The sequence below is a fragment of the Sciurus vulgaris genome (assembly GCF_902686455.1).
Source record: "Sciurus vulgaris genome assembly, chromosome: 7".
Taxonomy (NCBI): domain Eukaryota; kingdom Metazoa; phylum Chordata; class Mammalia; order Rodentia; family Sciuridae; genus Sciurus; species Sciurus vulgaris.
Window position 1 is genome coordinate 79,827,829 of NC_136467.1, and position 23,823 is coordinate 79,851,651.

Below are 23,823 nucleotides of genomic sequence, written 5' to 3' on the forward strand. Positions count from 1 at the left end.
CTTTTTCTGCATCTATTGAAATAATCATGTGATTCTTAACTTTTAGTCTGTTGATATGGTGGATGACATTTATTGATTTCTGGATGTTGAACCAACCTTGCATCCCTGGGATAAAACCCACTTGATCGTGGTGCACTATCTTTTTAATATATTTTGTATGCGATTTGCTAAAATTTTGTTGAGAATTTTTTCATCGATGTTCATTAAGGATATTGGTCTGAAATTTTCTTTCCTTGATGTGTCTGTCTGGATTAGGTATCAGGGTGATATTGGCTTCATAGAATGAGTTTGGGAGGGTTCCCTCCTCTTCTATTTTATGGAATACTTTGAGAAGTATTGGAATGAGCTCTTCTTTAAAGGTTTTGTAGAACTCGGCTGAGAACCCATCTGGTCCCGGACTTTTCTTTGTTGGTAGGCTTTTGATGACCTCTTCTATTTCATTGCTTGAAATTGATTTATTTAAGTTGTGTATGTTCTCCTCATTCAGTTTAGGTAATTCATATGTCTCTAGAAACTTGTTGATGTCTTCGAGGTTTTCTGTTTTGTTGGAGTATAGATTTTCAAAATAGCCTCTAATTATGTTTTGTATTTCACTCGTGTCTGCTGTGATATATGATAGGGCGCTTTTGGTGCTACAGTTGAGTTTTGCAGATCAGTGTCTTCAAGTCATTAGCAGTGCATTTTTAGACTCACCAGTAAACTACTTAACAGACCTGTCCCTTTCTTTAGTATGTTTTTAATTTTGTGGATCTCACATAAATGCTCATAGAATTTAAAGATCAATATTACATAATTTTGAACCATTATGCAGAATTAATGAAGATTAAGAGTTTGGTTAATAGAAAGAATGTTAAATTCGAATCATTAAAAAAAAGGTGGGGAGCAACTAGGATTTGAGGTGAGAATTTCCATCAGCCAAGGCCAGAAATTTAGATGTCAGTGCCTGGGGCCCATCAGAATTATAGTCTAGAGCACAGGAAATGTGATGCTGGGTCAGGGTCAAGAGAAGGGCATCGAGGAACCCAAAGAATACACAGAAGAATATTCCTCCTGCAGATCACCACTACAGAGGCATTAAAATAGCTAACATTTCACCCCAACTGATCTGGCTTAAACATATAGTTGCTTATTTCCTCATAGAAATTTTAGAGTCTTACTGCCTCAGAAAACAAGAAGTTAGGTTAAAGAAGAAAAAAGAGCCTATCTCTAACTACAGAAAAGGTTCTGACTAGGAATGACCAAACCATTTTATGCATTTCTCCACACCAAAATTGTGTCCTTATGACACATTTTCTCCATACGTTTCTTTTTTACCTTTTTGGCCTTGTGCTTTTACCATTATGCCCACAGATGTAATATTTTCCCAACTGTGGGCACAGAAATTGAATTTTATTGCCAACAAAAATAATTATATAACCATTACAGCCATATCATGTAAATAAATGTTTTTATACTGATCTTTGGAGTGATTTTTTTCTTAGTTTTTAAGACAGATGTGTGCTTTAAATATATTATTTCATGAAAATGATTTGATTAAAGAAAAATGTACTTAAAAATCTTTATTAGTGATCTAAAATAATTGTATATTATATAGGTTTTGATTAAAAACCATTTTACCTGCCATTTCCTTGGGGAATTTCCCTTGTGAGTCTCTTAGATCTTTTCTCTTACCCTATTCAGATTCTAGGGATAGGATTTTTCCAGTCTCTCTAATTTATTAACAGTGTTAGTTTTCTTCTAGTGTTCATTGAGCTAAGAAGATGATTTGGGGTCTCTGTTGAGTACATAAATTTATTTCTCTCTCTCTTTTTTTTTCTGTGATACTGGGTATTGAACCCAGGGTCTTGCACATGCTAGGCAAGCACTCAACCACTGAACTACGTTCCCAGCCCCATAAATTTCTTTTGATCTTGTTTTCAGTGTGGCACACTTGCCTCCAATTATGCTTGGTGTCTTACACTCCAGAGACCCTTCAGAATGTGAGCATGGAGTATTTTTCCAGACTTTCAGACTAGAGCAGGGTCGACCATCTGCCAGAAGCAGAGGGAAGCAGATCTGGATTTGAACTGCTTCTCAGTCGATTTTTTGTTTGTTTGTTTTGTTTGGTACTGGGGATTGAACCCAGGGGTTTTATCACTGAGACACATTCCTAGTTGTCTGTCTTTTTTTTTTTTGAGACAGGATCTTGTTAAATTGTTGAGGCTGACCTTGAAACCTTGAACTTCTTGTGATCCTCCTGCCTCAGCCTCCTGAGTTGCTGGGATTACAGGCGTGGACCACTGTGCCTGGCTTCTCAGCAGATTTTTAAAAAAATATTTTATAATACTTGCTTCAAGCCTTTTTTTTTAATTAAGTATTTTTCTAAAGATTCATTTATTTATTTTTATGTGGTGCTAAGGATCGAACCCAGTGTTTCACATGTGCTAGTCAAGAGCCACAACCTCAGCCCATCAGCAGATCTTTGACAAGTTTTGGGTGCTTCCTAAAGCTGGGCTTTTTGAGAATTTTTCTTTATCAGTCTGTTCATTTCTGAACCATTCCTACTGCTTGCCAACAACTTGGCTTTCTCAAGTTGACCAAGTCAGTTGCCATTTACCCATTTAAAAGCCTTCTAACATCTAAAATTTTATTGTAGTGCTCTTCTCCTCTTCTCCAGTTTTTTAAACAAAAAAATCTGTTTTCTATTGTTTTAGTAGATTTCATTGAGGAGAAGGAATACTAAGTTTTATATTCATTCTCCTGTTTTTAGTAGGGAGTTATTCCTGCCTCCATGTCTTGTACCTGCCCTTCCTGCTTAGTATGTCCTCCCTTCTGAGGTCCTTGACCTCAGTGAATACCTCAGTTCTGTGCTCAGGTAGTGTGTGTTCTTCATGCCTTCAACTCAGTCTTGGTAAATTCACCCTTCCTCCTCCTCCTGCTAGTTCTTATCATCTAGCCTATATATTTAATATCACTTGAAGATTATGATTCTCTGATTACATATTGGTCTCACTCATTTTTTATCATCATTTTTTAAAATTGGTACATTATAATTATACATAATAGTGGATTTTGTTCTCACTAATTTTGTATAGTAATTCTGTTTAACAAATTATTGTGTTAGGAGAGGTCATTCTTAAGATAAGACTGATATTGACAACCATAGCACAAACATAGGACAACTGGTAACTTCTGTTTATGTTGAAGACACATTATGCACAAATGCAAATGTAGGTTGGATATCCCTTATCCAAAATGTTTGGGAATAGATGTTTCCAGATTTTGTTATATGTATTTGCATATACATAATGAAGTCTTTTGAAGATGAGATCAAGTCTAAACATGAAATTTATTTGTTTCATATATATCTTATATACATAGCTTACAGGTAATTTGATTAAATATTTTTAAAATGTCTGCATTTTCATTATAGCTCATCACATAAAGTCAGATATAGAACTTTCTGTTTGTGATGTCATATCATTGCTCAAAAAAATTTCAGGCTTTAGAGCATTCTGGGCTTTTGATTTTTGGGTTAGGGATGTTCAACCTGTAAAAGTTTCTAAAATTTTAAGAAATATTCAGTCTATTTATTATCATGTTAACAATGTTATGTATTAAGTCCTCTTTAAAGCTCATGGTCCAAAGATAAGCCCTACATCTGTCTGATTTACTAAAATTTTACTTTTTAACCTGAAAACAAAAAACTGTTTTATAATAATATATAATAAAATCAGTTTTATGAAATTTAAGTTTTCCACATTTGTTCTCTTCTCTACAGTGTAATTTAAATCAGGGTAATACCAGGCCATCCATGTACAAGAATTACAAACAAGTTAAATTTTTAAATTTTGGGTAGTGTTAGAAGTAAGTATCTTTCTGATTTTATTAATTCTGTGAAAAGTAGATTGGGACTTTTATTATATCCTCAGGAAATATTCTGAAATATATATTTAAATATAAGTTACCCAGTATACTATATCCAGTATAGATGGAGTTCACTTACTTTGCCATATTTGGGGTAATATGTCTGAATTTTTTTTAATGTGTCTGAATTTAAAGCATTTTGAGTTTTAATACAGAGTGGTGTGGCATAACCATATAAAGATAAGTCACCACATTTATAGTTAGACTGTTTTTAAATATTTTGTCTCTATCTGGGTATAAATGCTCAGTTCTATATAAAATCAGAATAATAATGCAAATACCGTCATTGCTGATAAAACTTCAACTTTTACTCTTCAACTGGTTAAATTTTGTGGTGTTGGTAGAATCTGTAGAAATCTTAAAATTATACAATCTTAGAGTTGGAAAGGATTTAGAGTTCCTGACATCTGAACTTCTGGCCAGTTTACTTTGAAAGAATCCAAGATATAGATAGCTTGTGATTCTGTTAGTAGATACTTACTTACCTCGTTGAATGTCTGTACCTCTCTAAAGTCAATTCTCTTTCACTGTTTAACAACTCTAATGAATATATCTTGGTATATGGAACTGACCTCACTCTGATACTGTCATGGTATGTTCCCTGCATGGATCAGCCATATTTTTTTTTTTTCTAATGTTCGTTTTGTTTTATTTTATTTTTTTACATTTCTTTTTTATTTATTTATTTTTAATTTTTACAGATTGCATTTAGATTCATTGTACACAGATGGGGTACAATACAACTTTTTGTTTCTGTGGTTGTACACCATGTAGATTCACACCATTCCTGTAATCATACATATACATAGGATAAAGATGTCTGTCTCATTCCACCATCTTTCATACCCCTGCCCCTCCCTCCCCCTTCTCATTTCCCTCTATGTAATCCAAAGTTCCTCCAGTCTTCTCTTACCCCTCCCACCCCCATGTGTCATCATCTACTTATCAGAGAAAACATTCAACCTTTGGGTTTTTGGGGATTGACTTATTTCACTTAGCATGACATTCTCCAGTTCCATCTGTTTACCTGTAAATGCCATAATTTTATTCTTCTTTATGGCTCAATAATATTCCATTGTGTATATATGCTGCAGTTTCTTTAGCCATTCATCTATCGAAGGGCATCTAGATTGGTTCCACAATCCAGCTATTGTGAATTGAACTGCTATAAAGATTGATGTGGCTGCATTTCTGTAGTATGCTGATTTCAAGTCCTTTGGGTATAGACTGAGGAGTGGGATAGCTGGGTCAAATGGTGGTTCCATTTCACAGTTTCTGAGGAATCTCCATACTGCTTTCCAGAGTGGTTGCACCAATTTGCAACTCCACCAGCAATGTACAAGTGTGCCTTTTTCTCCACATCTATGCCAATACTTAGTATTACTTGTGTTCTTGATAAGGTTCAGCCATATTTTTGCACAGACTTTCATTTTAAATAATGTATAGAAGGCTGACTTTTTATAATCTATGACTTATCATAATTTATAATATTGAAATGATGACTCAAAATTTTAAGCAATTTATTTTTGTATTCTACCTTATGTTCCTAAATAAAACACACACAAGAAACATATCAGGACTGGGGTTGTAGCTCAGTGGTAGAGCGCTTGCCTAGCATGTGTGAGGCACTGGGTTTGATCCTTAGCACTGCATAAAAATAAATAAAATAAAGATTTTGTGTCCATGTAAAACTAAAAATACATTCAATAAAGAAACATGTAGACCTTCAATAATTATTATTTATTGTGATAGTTATTTATTACTACCTAATTATTCAAGAAGGAAACAAAAAATGGAAAAGAATAAATGCACTGGTGGTGACATGTTGACCGTCTTTGGTATTTGGCATAAATAATACTTTATCATTGTGTCATTCATCAAACCTATTCTGATCTAGGTTTTATCTAAATAAGGGTATTTAAAGTTTAGCTAGGCTTTACTACTCAGCCAAGTGATCTAGGAAATATAGGTGGAATGTTACTTTAGAGGGGTAAAATGTAGATACAGCTGGAAGGTAATGCAAAAAACTGCAGGGCTTTATTTCAGGAGTAAGCCATAAAGATCAAGCTTTATATTTATGTTCAAAGCAAGAGAAATGCTCTGTGATCTGTGAAAGTTTACATGGTGAAGTAATATAATTAGAACTGATATAGTTTCTATACCTGTGTGGTGTGATGAGAAAAACACATTTTTTATCCCAGGTAAACTTTACAATAATTTTATATAGCACCTGTGGGATCTACCAGTGATTATCTAGGTAGAAAACCATTAAAGAATGCCATAAAATTAGATTTTAATTGCCATTAACTGTAACCTTTTCAAATTGAAAAATAAAACATTAAGTTCTAAATATATCAAAAACATTATTACTATCAGTACCTTAATTATAAACAAGCATTTATTACATGCCTCCTTTGTATAAAGATCAGTTATTACTGATTTCAATTTAGGTGGAAGAATCTATTAGCACTTACTATTTTTTGTCTTATACAGTAAAACTTTTTTACAGATGAGGGTACTGATATAAAGTTATTTCTCTAAGTTCTTTCAGCTAGTTAGCAGGGTGTGCTGAAATCCACATAAGAATCCAAAACCCTTGCTCTTATTCATTGCATCATCATCAAAATAAGTCAAAAATTTTGGGAAAGTTTTCAAGCAGAGTAGTTAGCTACTATCTTAAAATATTTGTTAGTAGCCTGAGAATTTCACTTCATATGCAAGCATGGAATCTCAGGTTCCTTTTCTGTGCCAGCTAAACTGATGTGATGATTTCAAGATGTGAGTAAAGTCTTAGAGTTTGGCAGGATCTATGTGAGGATTACTCAAGGATATTTATTACTTATTTCAGGAACAGCATCTGTTGCAGTTGCAGGTCTCCTTGCAGCTCTTCGAATAACCAAGAACAAACTCTCTGATCAAACAATACTATTCCAAGGAGCTGGAGAGGTACCTGCCTTGCATAATACTCATGTTCTCCTAAACTAATGAATGTATAATTAGTTTTAACTACTCCTTAAATTTCAAAATATTCTTTCATGTTTATAGTATAACTATTGGCCTTTTTGAAGATTCTCAAATTAAGTATTGTTTTGTTAATTTTTCATAGGAGAGTTTAGTATAGAGGTATAAAATTTTTTCTATAGTTTGAAGATTGCAAAATTATCAGATGTCATAGGTTTTCATTATGCATATTTATGGTGTCATAGAGGAAAAATAAGCTTCCAATGTGTAATTACATATTTAAGTATTTGAGCTAGAATATCCGATGCTGAATTTTAGTATCCTCCAGTGTCATATTTAGAAGTTTTTTTTCTTTAACTCACAATTCAATATGCACATTTATATGTTTTTGAGAAAAAAATTAACATTGGAAGGATATTATGGCAAGACCAAATTTTCTGTTAACATCATGCATAATTTAATCATTTAAAAGAAAACTAGACTCCAGTAATGATAATTTACCCATCAAATAGAAATTAGAATGTTAGTTTTCCTGTGGGAAAACTGTCAGAAATGTCTCTAGAAGTAGTCTCTCTAAAATTAATAAATGGGGAAATATTGTGTGTGTTTGTATACATATATATATAATTTTGTAAAGAAACTAAATTTTCAAATTTAATATGATTATAAACAAAACACTATCACACTGTTGGAAATTTATGCCTGTTATATTAGTTTTCATTTTGCTTGTTATTTTGCTTCAAACAAAATACATGAACTGGAACTTAAAAGACAAGACATAAGTATTCAGAATATAAATCACAAATTCACTTTCAAATTGAAATAAAAATCAAGCCTAAATAACAGCATTAACATTTGAATTCTTTGTTTGTGGATTATTACATGCTGTGTTTAATTTTGGTAAACTTCTTTGAATTTGCAAAGATTTTGATGAGTGACACAGACCAGATATTGATACTCAGCAGAAAAGAAGTATTCATGGTTTTATAATTCAAAACCTGTTTGTTTCTGAAAAGATATTGAGATTTCATAAAATTTACTGAATACTAAGGAAGTTGATTTCTTTAATCTCACAGGAAATTTGACAGCACTTACTTTGATCAAATAGAATAAACTGGGGAACATATATTTTTGGTCTGTTTCATTCTTTAACCTAATTTGTCAAGGTCCCATTCCAATGACTAGTCTTCCTTCTTCAAATTCAATTAAAGGAGCTTGAGCCTAACAGTAAACAGTACAGTCCAATGAGCAAGTTTCACCAGCTCATTAAATTCAGTGTTTTCCCATTGGAAAAAATCTTGCTTCTATTAATAGGATTATAAATACTGACAATCAAGTATGTCACTGGTTTATGTGTGGTTAAATAGCAGACCACGTAATAGTGGTGCTATTGTAGTAAAAGTGAGTAATTGGGTTCAACCCAAATGTGACAAAAGCACTTTGCTCAGAGTATTTTATACTTCCTTATTAACAAAGACAAAATCAGGCGAACTGTCAACCCTTGATAACATATCATATGGAACAACTTTTGAAATTTTTATTTTCATAACCTCTTTTTCAGGCTGCCTTAGGGATTGCACATCTGATTGTTATGGCCATGGAGAAAGAAGGCTTACCAAAAGAGAAATCCATCAAAAAGATATGGTTGGTTGACTCAAAAGGATTGATAGTTAAGGTAAGAATTTGTCATTTTTTAACCATAAAAATCAATATACTATTCTGGATAACCATCTCAAAGACTACTTTCATTTCCACACCCCCCTTTACACTGTGTAATAAGTTTAACCTTTTGACATGAATGGTCATGCCATATAGATACACTGATACTCTTCTGAATGAAACAGAAAGCTTTGACTCAGGAATAGATTCCATTTGTGAATGAGTATATACTTTTCACAACTGGATGGATTGTCAGTCTGTTTGAATTAGTTGAGTTTTCAAATGAGGCAGTTTGATACTGATTAAACTCCTAATATAACATCCTTTGTTAAGAGCTGTCAACTTTGCACACAATCTAGAAAGGAAGGAGGTAAAAATTGAAATAATTGCACTTTACCTGCTACTTTGTCCCCTTTTCTGACAGTGTGAAAGGGAATTCCTGAGAGAAAAACTTTCACAGCCAAGCTGTTTGCAAGTTAACTTACCTATTCCTCAGTTCCCCCAACTTTAGTAGAGATAATATTACCTAGTTCATAGGGTTATTGTGAGAATTAGCTAAGACTAGGTATGTGACTAGATGGCTATGTGGAAATGAGGCATTGTTATTACTTATACCACCTGTACATTTCAATCACTCTTCTAAACTTTTTTTCAAGAAAAAAATACATATAAATCCCTTTTCTATGTGAAGATAAATTTTAAGGATTAAGGAGTAATAATGCCTTCTGTAATTTAATATAGATTTAAATGGAAATGTGTTGAAACTTACTGGAAAACTGTTTTATATATGTCCAGAACCTTTAAAAATGTATGCTTCTGAGCCATTTGTTTCCATTGTAAGAATGAATCCTGTAGAGAAATGTATACAGTATTTGATATATGATGATTTTATCACAGCATTATTTACAATAGTGATTTTTTAAAAAATATTTTTTATTTGCAGTTGTCGACTGTCCTTTATTTTATTTATTTATTTATTTATTATTATGTGGTGCTCATGATTGAACCCAGTGCCTGGCACATGGTAGGCAAGTGCTCTACCACTGAGTTAATAGCCCCAATCCTATAGTGATGTTTTGCCACACATTAATTATAATTGTGATATGTTACACTTACCTAAATATAGTATACTTATGAAATAGCCACATGAGTGAAATATGTGTGTGTGTGTGTGTTTAAAATTATTTCAAAGATCAACAAATGACCTATTAAAAGATTCATAATATACTGTTAGATGATAAAACCAAAATATATGACTTCTGATTCAAAAGTGTATTTATGGCTAAGAGCTATAGAAGGGAATATATCAAATACATATGACTTTAAAACTTACATTATTATCATTATTTTTGTAGGGGTAGTGCTGGGGATTGAACCCAGAGTCTTGTGCATGCCAGATAAGTGTTCTATCATTTGAGCTGTACCTCTAGCCCTAAAATTTAAACTGTTTTTAGTTCCTTTCTGTATATTCCAAATTATTAGTAACTGCTCTCCTTTAAAGCTATAAAATGTTTTTAATAAATAAGCTACACTAACGAATTTTGCCTTAAAGAAAGAAAAAATATACAAAATTTTCTATAGCAAATAAGTATGCTTATGTACACTTTATTTATGTTCTGTTTTTGGTTTAAAAATTGCTATTGCTTTGAAGAATGAGCATAACTACAAAAATTTGTACATGCGATCACATGACATATGTTGTGGTCATGAAATAAAAACATCTACTAAGTGAAATTTTCTACAGTTCAGGCATTGTTTGAGGACACAATAAGGCCCTTAATCTCAGGAAATTCACAGCCTAATGGAAAAAAAACCCAAGCCACAAGTTACAGTACTGTATGAAAGTGTTGTTACAGATATGTATTCATGGTACCAGGTTGCACAGGGGATGGTGCTTCTTAACGGCATTAAAGAGAAGTGTGGAGATAACTGAGGAAGATCCAGAAATGAGGTGTCTTCTTTTGCTAAGTTGGAATAGAAGAGTTAGGAGTTAATCTGGAATCTGTATGTCTTAAACTTCATATATCTGAAACTGGAACAAGGGAACTATGGTGACTGAGCAGTCTTGAATGAAGCTAACAATAATGTCTTTCACTTTTTTAATATCTGCAAATTCTGACTCAGTGTCTTCTACGTACCTGGCAATCAGTAGTTTGTCAAATGAGTTAATTAGTGAGTGAATGGCTTTATAAGTATAAAAACCACCATGTGCAAAAAATAAAAAAATAATTTGGTATAAGAGACATTGAAGGACAGGTTAGAAAGGAAGCAGGATGATAAGTGACTTAGGACCTTTTTATCCTGAAGATGAGCCATAAAAGAAATGTGTGCAGAGTGTTTGCCTCCTCAGTCACTCTGATGACATTGTGAAGGATAGATTGATATGAGGGAAATTGAAAAGGGGAAACTAGTTACAAAGCTGTTGGAATAATACATATAAAAATTGAGACTTTACATTGAAGCTGAGGAAAATAAGCTAGATTAAGTTGATATTTAGGAAATAGGACTGGCATACTTAGTAATTGCTTAAATATGGGAGGAGGAATAGGATAGATGAAGAAATCTAACTGGACTCCTTAGCTGTCTAGGTAAATGAAATAGTCATTATTTTAGGGAAAAAAAAAAAAGGAATAAAGAACGTACTCGTTCAAGAGAAAAATAATGAGATCATTTTTACAGAAAGCATGTTTAAGGTGCCTGTGGAGAATTAAAATGGACATGTCCCTTTGGCAGTTAAAAGATCCAGGACTGATCTTCAGGGTAAGGATCTGGACTGGAGATAGAAATTGGGGATCCTGAGTGTGTAAATAGTTATAGCCATGGGGGATGGGGGATGTATAAATTGTATTGTACTTAGGGATGTAAAACATTAAAAAATCCAAAGGGAGGAAGTCTGTGACTGTTTTTCTTTTGTGGTTCCTAGTAACATTTTAATGTGAAATTTGTATAAAAATGTACATATTTTATCATCTCAAATAATTTTAACATAGACTTACTGAACTGAGACTCCAGATTCCACGGGTTACAATACTTGGAATATTGAAGTTATTGGCTAGACCTAATCAGTCACTCTTACTTCATGTCTTTTACTTGCCAAAATAAAGAACATATATTCTGCTTGCCAAGATAAAGTTACATTTTAAAAGGTTGTTTAAAAGTTTATGTTCTATTTAATATAAATGAGACATAAGATTTAATTTTTTCATGTTTTTGAAGTCAGAATTCTTGTATTGATCTTTGTGATGGAATTAATAAATCTTGGAGTAACTAGAAAATCAGCATAATCTTGCTCTCAGATTTACACAATTCTTTTGTTTATTATCTTTCATCTTTAGCAATTATACATCTCCTAAGAGCCAATAATAATAATTTTATTACCTTATAATTATCATATATTTAAAAACTCACAGAGTTTTTCTTTGTGAAGTTCTTTCACATTTTAGAATGATAAAACCCCAAATTAAATGTCCTCTCATCCTTGGAGTTTTATCACCATTAAATTAGATACTTATTATTCTAACATGCTTTCTATTTTCACTTTCAACTTCACAGTCCTAGCATTTCCTGTCATTGATCTCATGACCATCTGTGCAACAGAAGGAGTTTATGGCATAGAATCTCAATATTTTAAGTATTTAATTCATCAATATTAGTCTAGTTGATTGAAATCAATCATTTGGCCACTGAAGATACTCAGATATCTTACTTTCAGATTTTATAGCAAGAAATAATTGATATATCATTTTATTCAACTAATATGTATCCATTTTAATATACACAAGGTAGTACTTAGTTTAAAAAACAAAAACCTTCCCAAATGAAAGAGTCAGAATAAAAACAATAGAGACTGTGAAGGAGCATTGCCAGCAAGACTGGTGTTTGTATTTCACAATGATGACTTTGGAGCATTTTCAGGAAGAACAGGAAGTCACAAAACAAACCAATCTAGGCATAACCTATTCTTAAATAAATATATTTTGGCATTGGCTAATAAACCTAGTTAATGTTATGACAGAACACTAAAAACAGAAAGTAGGATATTAAAGATACCCTGATAAACTTCGTCTAACCCACAATAAGACCATAGACTGGATTGGAATTTGTTTTGATTTTGGTTTTATTTTGTAGTATTTTAAATAATTTTCCTTTATTGTCTATTTTTATCAATAGTTAAATGTTTAACTCCTATAGAAAGGATTAGTGAGTGAAGGTAGAGTACATGATTTAAAGGTAGTTTTGACAATACAGTCAGTTATTTTCTTCCTGAGAGTATAACATATATGTTTAGGGCTTAACTCCAGGCTGTACAGACAGTTTTTTTCCCCTATTCCTTTGTCGTAATTTGACAGTAGTGTTGCCACTACCTTGAATGATGGCTAATGCATTTCATACATTATGGTTTAAAAAAAAAAGTTCTAACTCCTAGGAGATTTTGTAACTTGGTGAAAAGTGTCTGGCTTGATTATTTTCTCTCTTTTCTATTCTGTTTAGAATATGATCAGTATATGCATAAGTATTGAAAAGAACAGCAGCCACAAATGATATGCATGAGTCTTTTAGAAGACTATGAATATTGATATTTAACAAGCAGAATTAAATATGAATGGAATTCACTACCTACTGTCTTAAATTGTGACCATTATGCACTCCTCCTTTTACTTTCATCACATCATTCATCTTCTCTTTGTCTGTCCTGAGGTGATAAAATACCACTCTGGTGGTGCATACCTGTAATCCCAGCAACTCAGGAGGCTGAGGCAGCAGGATTGAGAGTTCAAAGCCAGCCTCAGCAATTTAGCGAGACCCTGTCTCTAAATAAAATAAAAAAAAAGGTCTGGGAATGTGACTCTATGTTGAATCCCCATAGATAGATAGATAGATAGATAGATAGATAGATAGATAGATAGATAGATAGATAGATAGATAGATAGATCACTGTAGATTCTTAAGCAAGTGTTCATACCTATGTTAAAACTGTTGCATGCTGAAAAGGCCCTGACTATAGATCCAAAAAGAGGCCATATTCAGCTATGATAAGCCAATGACACCACAGCAAAAACAGGCCAGTAAAATGGGGCAAGTAATCCAAGCAGGCACGCATTCAAAGTAGGCACTTGCAGAACAATTCCTCAGTGTCTGTGTATAAGATCAGTGGTGATCTGTAACTAATTTATTTATTCCTATCCTGCTCTCCTGGGTCCTGGAATGATAACCCCTGGAATGGTAATCTTGACTCTCTTTGCCACCTCTCCTCCTTTCTGCCCCCACCACAACATAGGTATTTTTGATAAAGGTGGTTGTTATGATTTGGATACAAGGTATCACCCCAAAGCTCCTGTATTAATACAGGAATGTTGGAAGGTGAAATGATTGGATTGTGAAAGCTGTCACCTAATCAGTCCATCCTAGTTTGAACACACTGGGTGGTAACTATAGGCAGGTGGGGCATGACTAGAGGAGGTGGGTCACTGGGGGCTACCCTAAAAGGGTTTGTCTTCCCTGTAGCCCCTTCCCCTTGCTTTCTCTGCTTCTTGGCCACCATGAGGTGAGTGGCATCTCTCTATCATGCCTTACTACTGTGATGTCCTGGCTTATCTTGGGCCCAGAGCAATGGAGGTGCCCACCATGGACTGAACCTCTGAAACTGTGAGGCAAAATAAACTTTCCCTCCTCTAAGTTGTTTTTGTTAAGTATTTTGGTAACAGCAGTGAAAAGCTGACTAATGTAATGATTCAGTCTGACCGTATCTTCTACTTTCTATTAAGAATCAGCATAAAATAAGGGCAGGGAAAAAAGACTCAAGAAATGATGTTACACATCATCCCTACTATGTTTGGTTTAAACACTCTTTAAAAAAAGAATAAAGAAATATCACAGAATCTTGGATTTTTGAGTGAAGAGTTGCATACTTATGCTTTGTCAGAAGATGGTCAAGAGAAATCTACCGTTTCCACATCCATCTGGAGTGACTAGCATAAAGAATGTGTATCAAATCAGATTTTTAAAAGGAGAAAATGAGCCACTCATCTAGGAAAAGAGAAGTCTAAAAGTGAAGGCAGTTGAGTTACCTCAGTATTACCAGATCCAAAGAAGGTCACCACATTCAGATAGTTTCTACAATGATCAAACTTGAAAATGGTATAGAAAATATGTGGGAGACCTTTATTTTTTTCTTTTGATTCTTCTGGTTTTGTTAAGTGGAACCCTTTAAAAGTAATATTAGTATGACCATTTCATGATTCCTGGCCTTCTTTTGGTATTCTTTTAATGTTCATAAGTCATACCAGGAGTCAAACTTTTGGAGGTGAGGCTGCGGGATATTTATGTTTCATATTAGATGGAGTGCCTTCTGGCCAGGAGCCACCAGTGATTACTATGATTAATAAAGCAAGATGTTTTGATAAAGTATACATCTTTTCTTTTTATATAATATCTGTCTTTATGATTTGTTTCCTGTTATAGGCAATTTAGAAGGCTTGAACTATATTATATATTTTTAATTATATCTTAGTCATCAGTCAAAAAAGAAAACAAAAAAACTTACTAGATATCTGTAATTGCCAGTGTATATCATTCTGTTACTTCCCTTCTTTAGAATTCACCATTATATACTTTTCTGAAAATATGTACCTTTAAAAAATGTATCTGATAGGGACATGATAGATCATTTAGTACAGTGCTTCTCAAAACTGTCTAATCAATTCTCATCACCTGGAAAGGTTTAATAAAGCAAACATAGATTCTAGAATCTCACAATGGAATTTAATTAGAATTGAATTAGCCCTGGAAACTTGGTTCAGGATCTCTTTTCTAGGTAACTGGTGCTCACGTAGGTCTGGAAAGCACAAATCTGGTTCATTTGCCCTGTCATTATCACCAATCCAAATGATTTTATAGATGAAGAAACCAAGATCCAGGGAAGTATCTAAGGACTTGCCTACAGTCATATGATGAGTTTAAGAGCCTCCTGAGTCTTAGTCCCATATTTTATCTCTGTACGTTGATGGCATTTTCTATGTCTGATTGTGGAGCTTTTCTTTAATTTTACTGAATAGCATAAAAACTTACCAAAAATAGCATAAATATTTTGCTGTTATTATTTATGTCCATTATTTATGTCCATTCTATTTTGCTGCTATAATTTATGTCTCTAGCTAAGAGTATTTATCATAAACTATTGATGTATTGACTACAACCAACAGTGATGAGCATAACACTATAAAATAAATTTAAAATTTTTTTATATTTGCTGTCTTGTATAATCTGAGTACATTGAGGAAAATATTTTTAATCATTTCATTAAGAAAGTGGGGATTATATCTGTCACTTTCAGATTTTTCAACATCTTTTATATTTAATTTGTATAATGGAGTTTTAGGTCCATATTCATTATAAACAGACTCTGCTGTTATTTACATGCTACTTTTAGCAGCGACCTATATTTTACCAACTTGAATTTAGTGATGCTAACAAAATCATCTTTAAGACTTTGATGCTGGTTTTGTTTTCTCATGTGGATATTTACTTCTTGGTTTGGTAATCTAAGGACAAGGAATAGATTTCCTTTTGTATGGAAATCAGACAAATTTATGTAAACCTGTATACCAGAAGCAGTTTGGATATTCTTTTCTTGTTATGCTCTTTGTCAGTAATTGGTCCAGAACTGGCTGTTATCTCAGATTGGGAGTACCTATTCAGCTGCTTTCATCTAGCCTTTGTGGTGACCTGCTAATTTTTCTGTTTTGTACTGAGGCATGGTGTTTTAATCATGAATCATTATTGATTTTATTTTAAAATAAAAATATGGGTAGAATATTTTCCTCTTAAAGCTATTTTTACTATTCCTATCCCTATTACACTATAGTAATAATCCTAAAACTTACAAATTTTCTTTTCTCTCCCAAATCCTATGTTTCTTCCATTCTGTTTTGTTTTTTGTGGTACTGGGGATGGAACACAGGGTCTTGCTCATGCTAGGCAAGTGCTCTATCACTGAGTTATTACATCCCCAGCCCCCTTCCTTTAAAGTTAATCAAAAGGTGAAGATCAGCTATAATATTTCGCTATTTTAAAAAAAGAAAACATATTAGAATATGTTAATAGAACTTGGAAAGCAAGATTATTGGCCATGTTCAGTATTGGTTGTTCCTTTGATGGACTATAGTTTTCAGTTTTGTGATATTTAAAGGATGATTCATCAATGGAGAATTCAGCATGAAGCCACCATGTTGATTATAGGGAAGAAAGATAGACCCATGGGAGCAGATTAAAAGTACTAGGTTCCTCAGTCAGGAAAGGAGAAGCTGTTGTTATTAAATTTCTGTTCTCAAATGTACAAAAGATTAAGAGCAATCATACAAAGTTGAGCAAAAACATTATAATAATGTTTACTGTAATATAATTACAGTAAACAGGAATTTCATTGAGAATTAAAAATTGCTTAAAGAAAAATAGTAAAATTTACATTACAGTTTTTATTATGTATTAAAATACATAAAAATGTTAAACATAAATACTAGTAACATACATGAAATATTCTGAAACTTCCGTGACTCACATGTTTGGCAGATTCATTTCTTCTCATTTGCTTTACTTAGGGTCGTGCTTCCTTAACACAAGAGAAAGAGAAGTTTGCTCATGAACATGAAGAAATGAAGAACCTAGAAGCCATTGTTCAGAAAATAAAACCAACTGCCCTCATAGGTAAACTTTTTGTCCTCTCCTACCTCCGATCCCTCATTTTGACCTGATGGGTTTTCTTACTACCAGTTTTTTAGCCATAATTTACCATTTTTAGAAATTCTAAACCTTGAAATTCACAAATAAAACAATATTCACTCAAGCCACAGTACCTCTTAGATACCTAGATCTGTAAGTTCAGTTCTGCCTTCCTAGTGTTTTCCTAGTCCTTGCTGAAGTGTGTGGCCCCCTTTTGTAGACTGTCAGCCTGCTAATTGCTGGCATATTTGGTACTTTTTCAGGCTTGATTACTCCAGAGAGACATTCCTTCTTAAATAGGAGGGTTTTTGCTGCCAGGGAACATTTGGCAATGTCCGGAGATGTTTGTTTTTAGTTGTCAAAGCTGGCAAGGGGGTTTTGAGGAGGAAAAAGGGGCTTCTTAGACATGGTGGGTAGAGGCCAGGGATATTGCTAAGTACCCGGGCAGCCCCTGCAACAAGCAGTTATCCAGCCCAAAGTGTTGCTAGTGCTGAGGTTAGGAGACACAGAACACCTCCTGGAAGTCAGGGATCATATCTCATGTATCTTTATGTTCCTCATAATAACTTAACACAACACTTACACAGTGTATGTACACAGTAGGATGTTCACTACGGTCAAATTTTATGTATTTAAAAAAGTCTCCAAGTTATGAATGTTTATCCCTTATTTTGTGCATGTATGTCATTCTTTGTATCATATTCTATTCCTACAAAAAATTATTGTTGAAATAGTTGACAATATTGAAAACACTCTTGATAATTATAAGTAAAACAGTTACTTATTCCATGATAGGAACTTTACTAATCTCTTAATATTGATTCAAAAAAATGTTCTTTTAGTGGTCAAAAAAATATGAAAAAATATTCAACATCTCTAGCAATTAGAGAAATGAAAATTAAAAATACACCTGGATTCCATCTCACTCCAGTCAGAATGGCAATTATAAAGAATACAAGTAACAATTAGTGTTGGTGAGGATATGGAGAAAAAGGTCTTCTCATACATTGTTGATGGCACTGCAGATTGGTGCAACTGCTATGGAAAGCATTATGGGTAATACTTAGAAAACTTGGAATGGAACCACCATTTGATCCACTAATCCCACTCCATGGTCTATACCCAAAGAACTTCAAATCAGTACACTACAGTAATGCAGCCACATCCATGTTTATAGCAGCTCAGTGCACAATAGCTAAGCTATGGAAACAACCTATATTCCCTTCAATGGATAAATGGATAAATAAAATGTGGTATATATACATAATGGAATATTACTTACCATAAAGAAGAATGAAATTATGGCATTTGCCAGTAAATGGATGGAGCTGGAAATTATCTTGCTAAGTGAAATAAACCAATCTCCAAAAATCAAAGGTCAAATATTCTCTCTGATTTGTGGATGCTAACCCACAACGAGGGAGGGTAGGGAGGGGAAGAATAGAAATCCATTGAACTAGACAAAGGGAAAGAAGGGAAGGGAGTGGGAAGGATAATAGAAAGATAGTAGAATTAATTGGTCATAACTTTCATAGCCTTGTATTTGTATACACAGCCAGGGTAACTCCACATCACGTACAACCACAAGAGTGGGATCCTAAACAGAATAAGGTATTTTCTATGTGTATATATTCTGCCAAAATACATTTTACTGTCATATATAAATAAAAATAAAAAACACATATCCTAAATAGTGACAAAAAATGTTCTTTCAGCAATCTTACTGCTTTTATTTCCATTACACTAATTATTTTATTTGTCCGTTAAAAATCTTTTGATGAGTGATACTTGAATTTTGCAATTGAATGAGATATTATCTTAAGTGTTAACATTGGTGTGCAAAATATACTTGCTTTATCACCTGACAAACTGAATACTCATAGAATTTCTTATAGGGAGAGTACATATATTGCACATAGTTTAATTTCCTAAATCAAATGTCTATAATCAAAATTTGAAGTGATGGGCCACTTAGTCAGTGAGTATTGTTTCCTGGGTTCTTGGAAAGATGTCAGGTGAGAGACACAGTTAGAAAAGCATAAAGGGATTATTCAGCAAAATTGAAATAATGCTCTGGGGTATGAGTGTATGGAGTGCACTATCTTCAAGAAAGGAAATAGCTGGGGGTTTCCCATGTGATTTTTAATAATTGGTTTGGGAACCTCTTTCATCAAGTATTATGTATTTGGGGTGGTTACTGGGGTTTCATGACTTCATGCTTTTGCTGGTTTTGACATGTTGGAAGGTTTACATTAATATCTATGTGAAACCTGCAGGGGTTTAAAGCTATAAAGTAAATCACAATAAATCAGGGTCCCCTAAATGACAGTTTCTCAATGCTCTGCACATGTTTTGAAGTTTGAAATCCCTTAAGCTGTTTACACTGCTTCTTCTAGTTTAAGAAGGTAATATCTGGTTGTGAAGGAGGCCAATTTATGGTTGGAATTTTTGGTCACCTGAGGTGGAGTGATGGAGTGATCTTTCGTTACTCGAGATGGAGAGCACCCTACTACCTACTAACGTTATGAGTCAAATTGAGCCCAGGGTTGCTCTGGCACTGAACTATATTCCCAGCCCTTTTATTTTTTTGTTTTGAAACTGAGTCGAAGTTGCCCAAATTGGCCTCAAGCTTGCTGTCCTCCTGCTCAACCTCCCAAGTTGCTGGGATTATATGCATGTAACACCATGCCTGGCTACATCTGTGATTTATTTATTTATGTATTTTTTTTCTTTTTTTTATTATTGTAAACAAATGGGATACATGTTGTTTCTCTATTTGTACATGGAGTCAAGGCATACCATTTGTGTAATCATAAATTTACATAGGGTATTGTTGTTTGATTCATTCTGTTATTTTTTCCCTTCCCCCCACCCCTCCCACCCCTCTTTTCCCTCTATACAGTCCTTCCTTCCTCCATTCTTACCACTCTCCTTATCCCTAACCCTAAACCTAACCCTAACCCTAACGTTAACCCCTCCCACCCCCCATTATACGTCCTCATTCCCTTATCAGCGAGATCATTCGTCCTTTAGTTTTTTGAGATTGGGTTATCTCACTTAGCATGATATTCTCCAATTTCATCCATTTGCCTGCAAATGCCATAATTTTATCATTTTTTGATTCTTTTTAGTTTTACATGAAAATAACATAATTATAAAAGTGTGGAATATAATTTGTTCTCCTTCAGTCCCCAGCAGTTCTTCTTTCCCTGCCTTCTTCCCACTCCTGTTCCCTTCCCTTTTTCTCTGTTGATCTTTATTTACTTATTTTTTAATTATCATCTAATGGATGTACATGGTAGTGAGATTCACTGTGGTATATTCATATATGTACACAGGAAGTTTCCTATTCCATTCCTCCTCTTTTCCTTTCATTCCCCTTTGTTTACTCCTCTGATCTTAAACTTCTATTCTTTTTTTTTTTTTAATCTCCCCTTCCCCTTCTTTTGGATTAGCTTCCATATATAAAGGAAAACATTCAACCTTTGATTTTTTGGGGATTGGCTTATTTCACTTAGCATGACAGTCTCTAGTTCCATCCATTAACCAGCAAATGCCACAAAATCATTCTTTATACCTAAGTAATACTCTATTGTGTATATATACTACATTTTTTTAAATCCATTCATCTGTTGAGGGTACACCTGGGCTGGTTCCAAAGCTAAGCCATTGTGAATTGTGCTGCTATGAACACTGATGTGGCTGCTGTAGTGTAAGTATTCTGTGTATCTGTATATTTTAAAGATACTTGTTGATTTATAACCCTAAAGATTGTTGGCATTGATAGGCATCTCTTTTTAGCATTATACCTTAATGCAGATATGATATATTTTGTTTCTATTAGAAAATAACCTAACATACTTCATTGTTTTTGGTATGGGCTTCTTGGATGAATTAACCACTGATTGTTCTAATCACTGAATTCTCATTTTTTCATTAGGAGTTGCTGCAATTGGTGGTGCATTCTCAGAACAAATTCTCAAGGATATGGCTACCTTTAATGAACGACCTATTATTTTCGCTTTGAGTAATCCAACCAGCAAAGCAGAATGTTCTGCGGAGCAGTGTTATAAAATAACAAAGGTAAAGTAAAAGTATACTGGTATCTTAATAATCGAACTTTGACAAATTATAGGGAAACCTAGGATATCTAAGGTAATTACCATATAACCATCAAAAATTGTTGAAAAGCATTTGAAAGAAAAGTGAACAGATTATAGGAATGAGAACTCTATCCTTTTCTAGAGTTTCATTTGTATCACTCTTCTTCTTTAGTAAAATAAAATAAACTTTGTAATGTTTTAGTGATAATTTTCTTCAAGTGGTTTGAAAGTATCTGATTTAAATATAAAAGTAAAATAATAAGGAAAAAACCCTTGATTTTAGATGGTTGTTAAAATAGCTTTTAACTAGCTATTCCCAAATATTGAAGCATATAGTATAAATTTTTCCTTTGCAAAATTCAGGGTTTGGGTGTTGATGCCTTTGGGCAGCCATCTTGATATTCAGCCAGGTTGGGATAGGAGTCTTCAATGCTTCAGTATCTTACTGCTTCAGAAAATTATGGTATTTTATATTACGTTTCACTAATCTATTTGACTTATATGTTGGCAAGAGCCTTTTGTTTTCTTCAAAGATCTGAAAATGTCATTACAACAAAATAGAGATTGAGTCATATCTAAAACTTATTTGAGTTATAAAATCCAAAACGAAGCAGAGAAGGTAAACAGCAACACAGAGGTATACCACAGCACAAATCAGAACTTGATTGCTTTATGTCTTTAATAATATATCTTTAAATGCTCGTTACTAGAATTAATGATTTTATTTTCCCCGCAAGGAGCCACTCCATTGCTTTCCTCTCTTATTTGGGTTGGCATTAGTATCCTCACTGATTTTAATTTTTAATTCATCTGTAGATTGGGGAATTTGTTTCACTTTCCCCAGTAGTTCTCAAATCCTTAAAAGGAGGTGGGGAGGACCAATAACAACCCTGTAAGCACTAGCAAATTTTGGCATAGTGCTTTGCACATAGAAAACACATAATTAAGAAGTGTTTAATTAATTATTTTGTCTGAATATATCTCAATAGTCCTCAAGAATTTAGAGACTCATCAGTGATACACATAGGTAAAATTAGCCAAATTTATTCCTTTTTTTTTTTTTGTGGTGCTAGGAATTGAACCCAGGGCCTTGTGCTTGTGAGGCAAGCACTCTACCAATAAATGGTCTCAGCTTTTTCTTATGGTCTTACCCAGTGTTCTGTATCGTTAGACATAAAACATTGAAAGCCATTCTGAGGTTGAAAATTAAGTTCTAATCTAAATGTTATTTCCAGTATTCTAATACTCTAATATAAACCTACCTACTCATCCTCCCTCTCTCCCTCTTTTTCCTCTCTTTCTCTCTCTCTCTTCTTTTTTTCTTCTTTTTTAGATACTAGGGATTGAACACAGGGATGCTCGACCACTGAGTTATCTCCCCAGCCTTTTTTTTTTTTTTGAGACAGAGTCTCACTAAGTTGCCAAGGCTGTCCTTGGACTTGTGGCCCTCTTGCCTCCGTCTCCCATGTAGCTGGCATTATAGCTGGCTCTTTTTTTTTTTTTTTTTTTAATCTTCAGAATTCTATAATTGGAAGCCTATGTAGAAATGGTTAATTGGCCTGTGCATTGGACCACTGCAGAGAACAGAGTGATAGTCTTAGGGTAACTAATTCTGGGAGACAAAAGTAATATAGAGAACTGTCACAACCAAAACCTGTTGCCCAACATTACAAAAGTTTGCCCATGTTTACTAGGGAGTTGATGAAAAGTTAGTTTCTAAGTGCTTACTCTTTTGGCTATGGGATAGTTCTGTCATATTTGTTTTAAAATAACCTGCTTATTTTTAACTAGCGGTATATGTTTATATTTCAGGGACGTGCAATTTTTGCCAGTGGCAGTCCTTTTGATCCAGTCACTCTTCCAAATGGACAGACCCTATACCCTGGCCAAGGCAACAATTCCTATGTGTTCCCTGGAGTTGCTCTTGGGGTTGTGGCATGTGGACTGAGGCACATCACAGATAAGATCTTTCTCACTACTGCCGAGGTATCATAAGTTACTTAAGTTTGCCAAAGCTATAAAATATGCTCAGCCTCATTTGTCTAATGTTTTATTTATCTAGCATCTCAGCTTGCTCTCTAGAAGTAGTAAAATCTATTGAAGAGAATGACTTTCCCAAAGATGCATAGGGGTGGGTAGGTAGCAGGTTCATATTGGGTCAATAGTAAAAGATTCTTCTTCAACAACCATTAAATAAATTGTGTTTTGATTTCATGGAAGGAACCCTTTTTTATCTTCACATTTCTCATTAAATTCTGTGAAATTTAATGAGACAACTAAAATATTGTTTCCAAATGATGATTAAGTGATAAATATTTCATTGTGAATCTTCCTGAATAAAGGCATTTTGAAGGCTTTAAAAAAAAGTCTAATATGGTGTAGTGGGCATTCAATGCAGAAAACAAACCACACTAATATTTAAGCAGAAATGAAATTTAAATAGGGAAATAAATATTTATCAAACCAATAAAAGAAT

General features: G+C 33.7%; 1 protein-coding gene across 2 annotated transcripts in view; it reads left to right on the top strand.

Moving 5' to 3' along the window:
• Nucleotides 1–23,823, top strand: part of ME1 (malic enzyme 1) — a 205,998-nt gene that overhangs the window by 169,339 nt on the left and 12,836 nt on the right. For both annotated transcript variants that reach the window (XR_013765019.1, XM_079146979.1), the window contains exons 8-12: nucleotides 6,755–6,852; nucleotides 8,429–8,542; nucleotides 17,124–17,229; nucleotides 21,185–21,327; nucleotides 23,160–23,333. Coding sequence is in view for 1 of the 2 variants with exons in the window: in XM_079146979.1 (XP_079003105.1) it covers nucleotides 6,755–6,852; nucleotides 8,429–8,542; nucleotides 17,124–17,229; nucleotides 21,185–21,327; nucleotides 23,160–23,333 (635 nt within the window). In the remaining variant the exon portion in view is untranslated. The remainder of the gene's footprint in view (nucleotides 1–6,754; nucleotides 6,853–8,428; nucleotides 8,543–17,123; nucleotides 17,230–21,184; nucleotides 21,328–23,159; nucleotides 23,334–23,823) is intronic.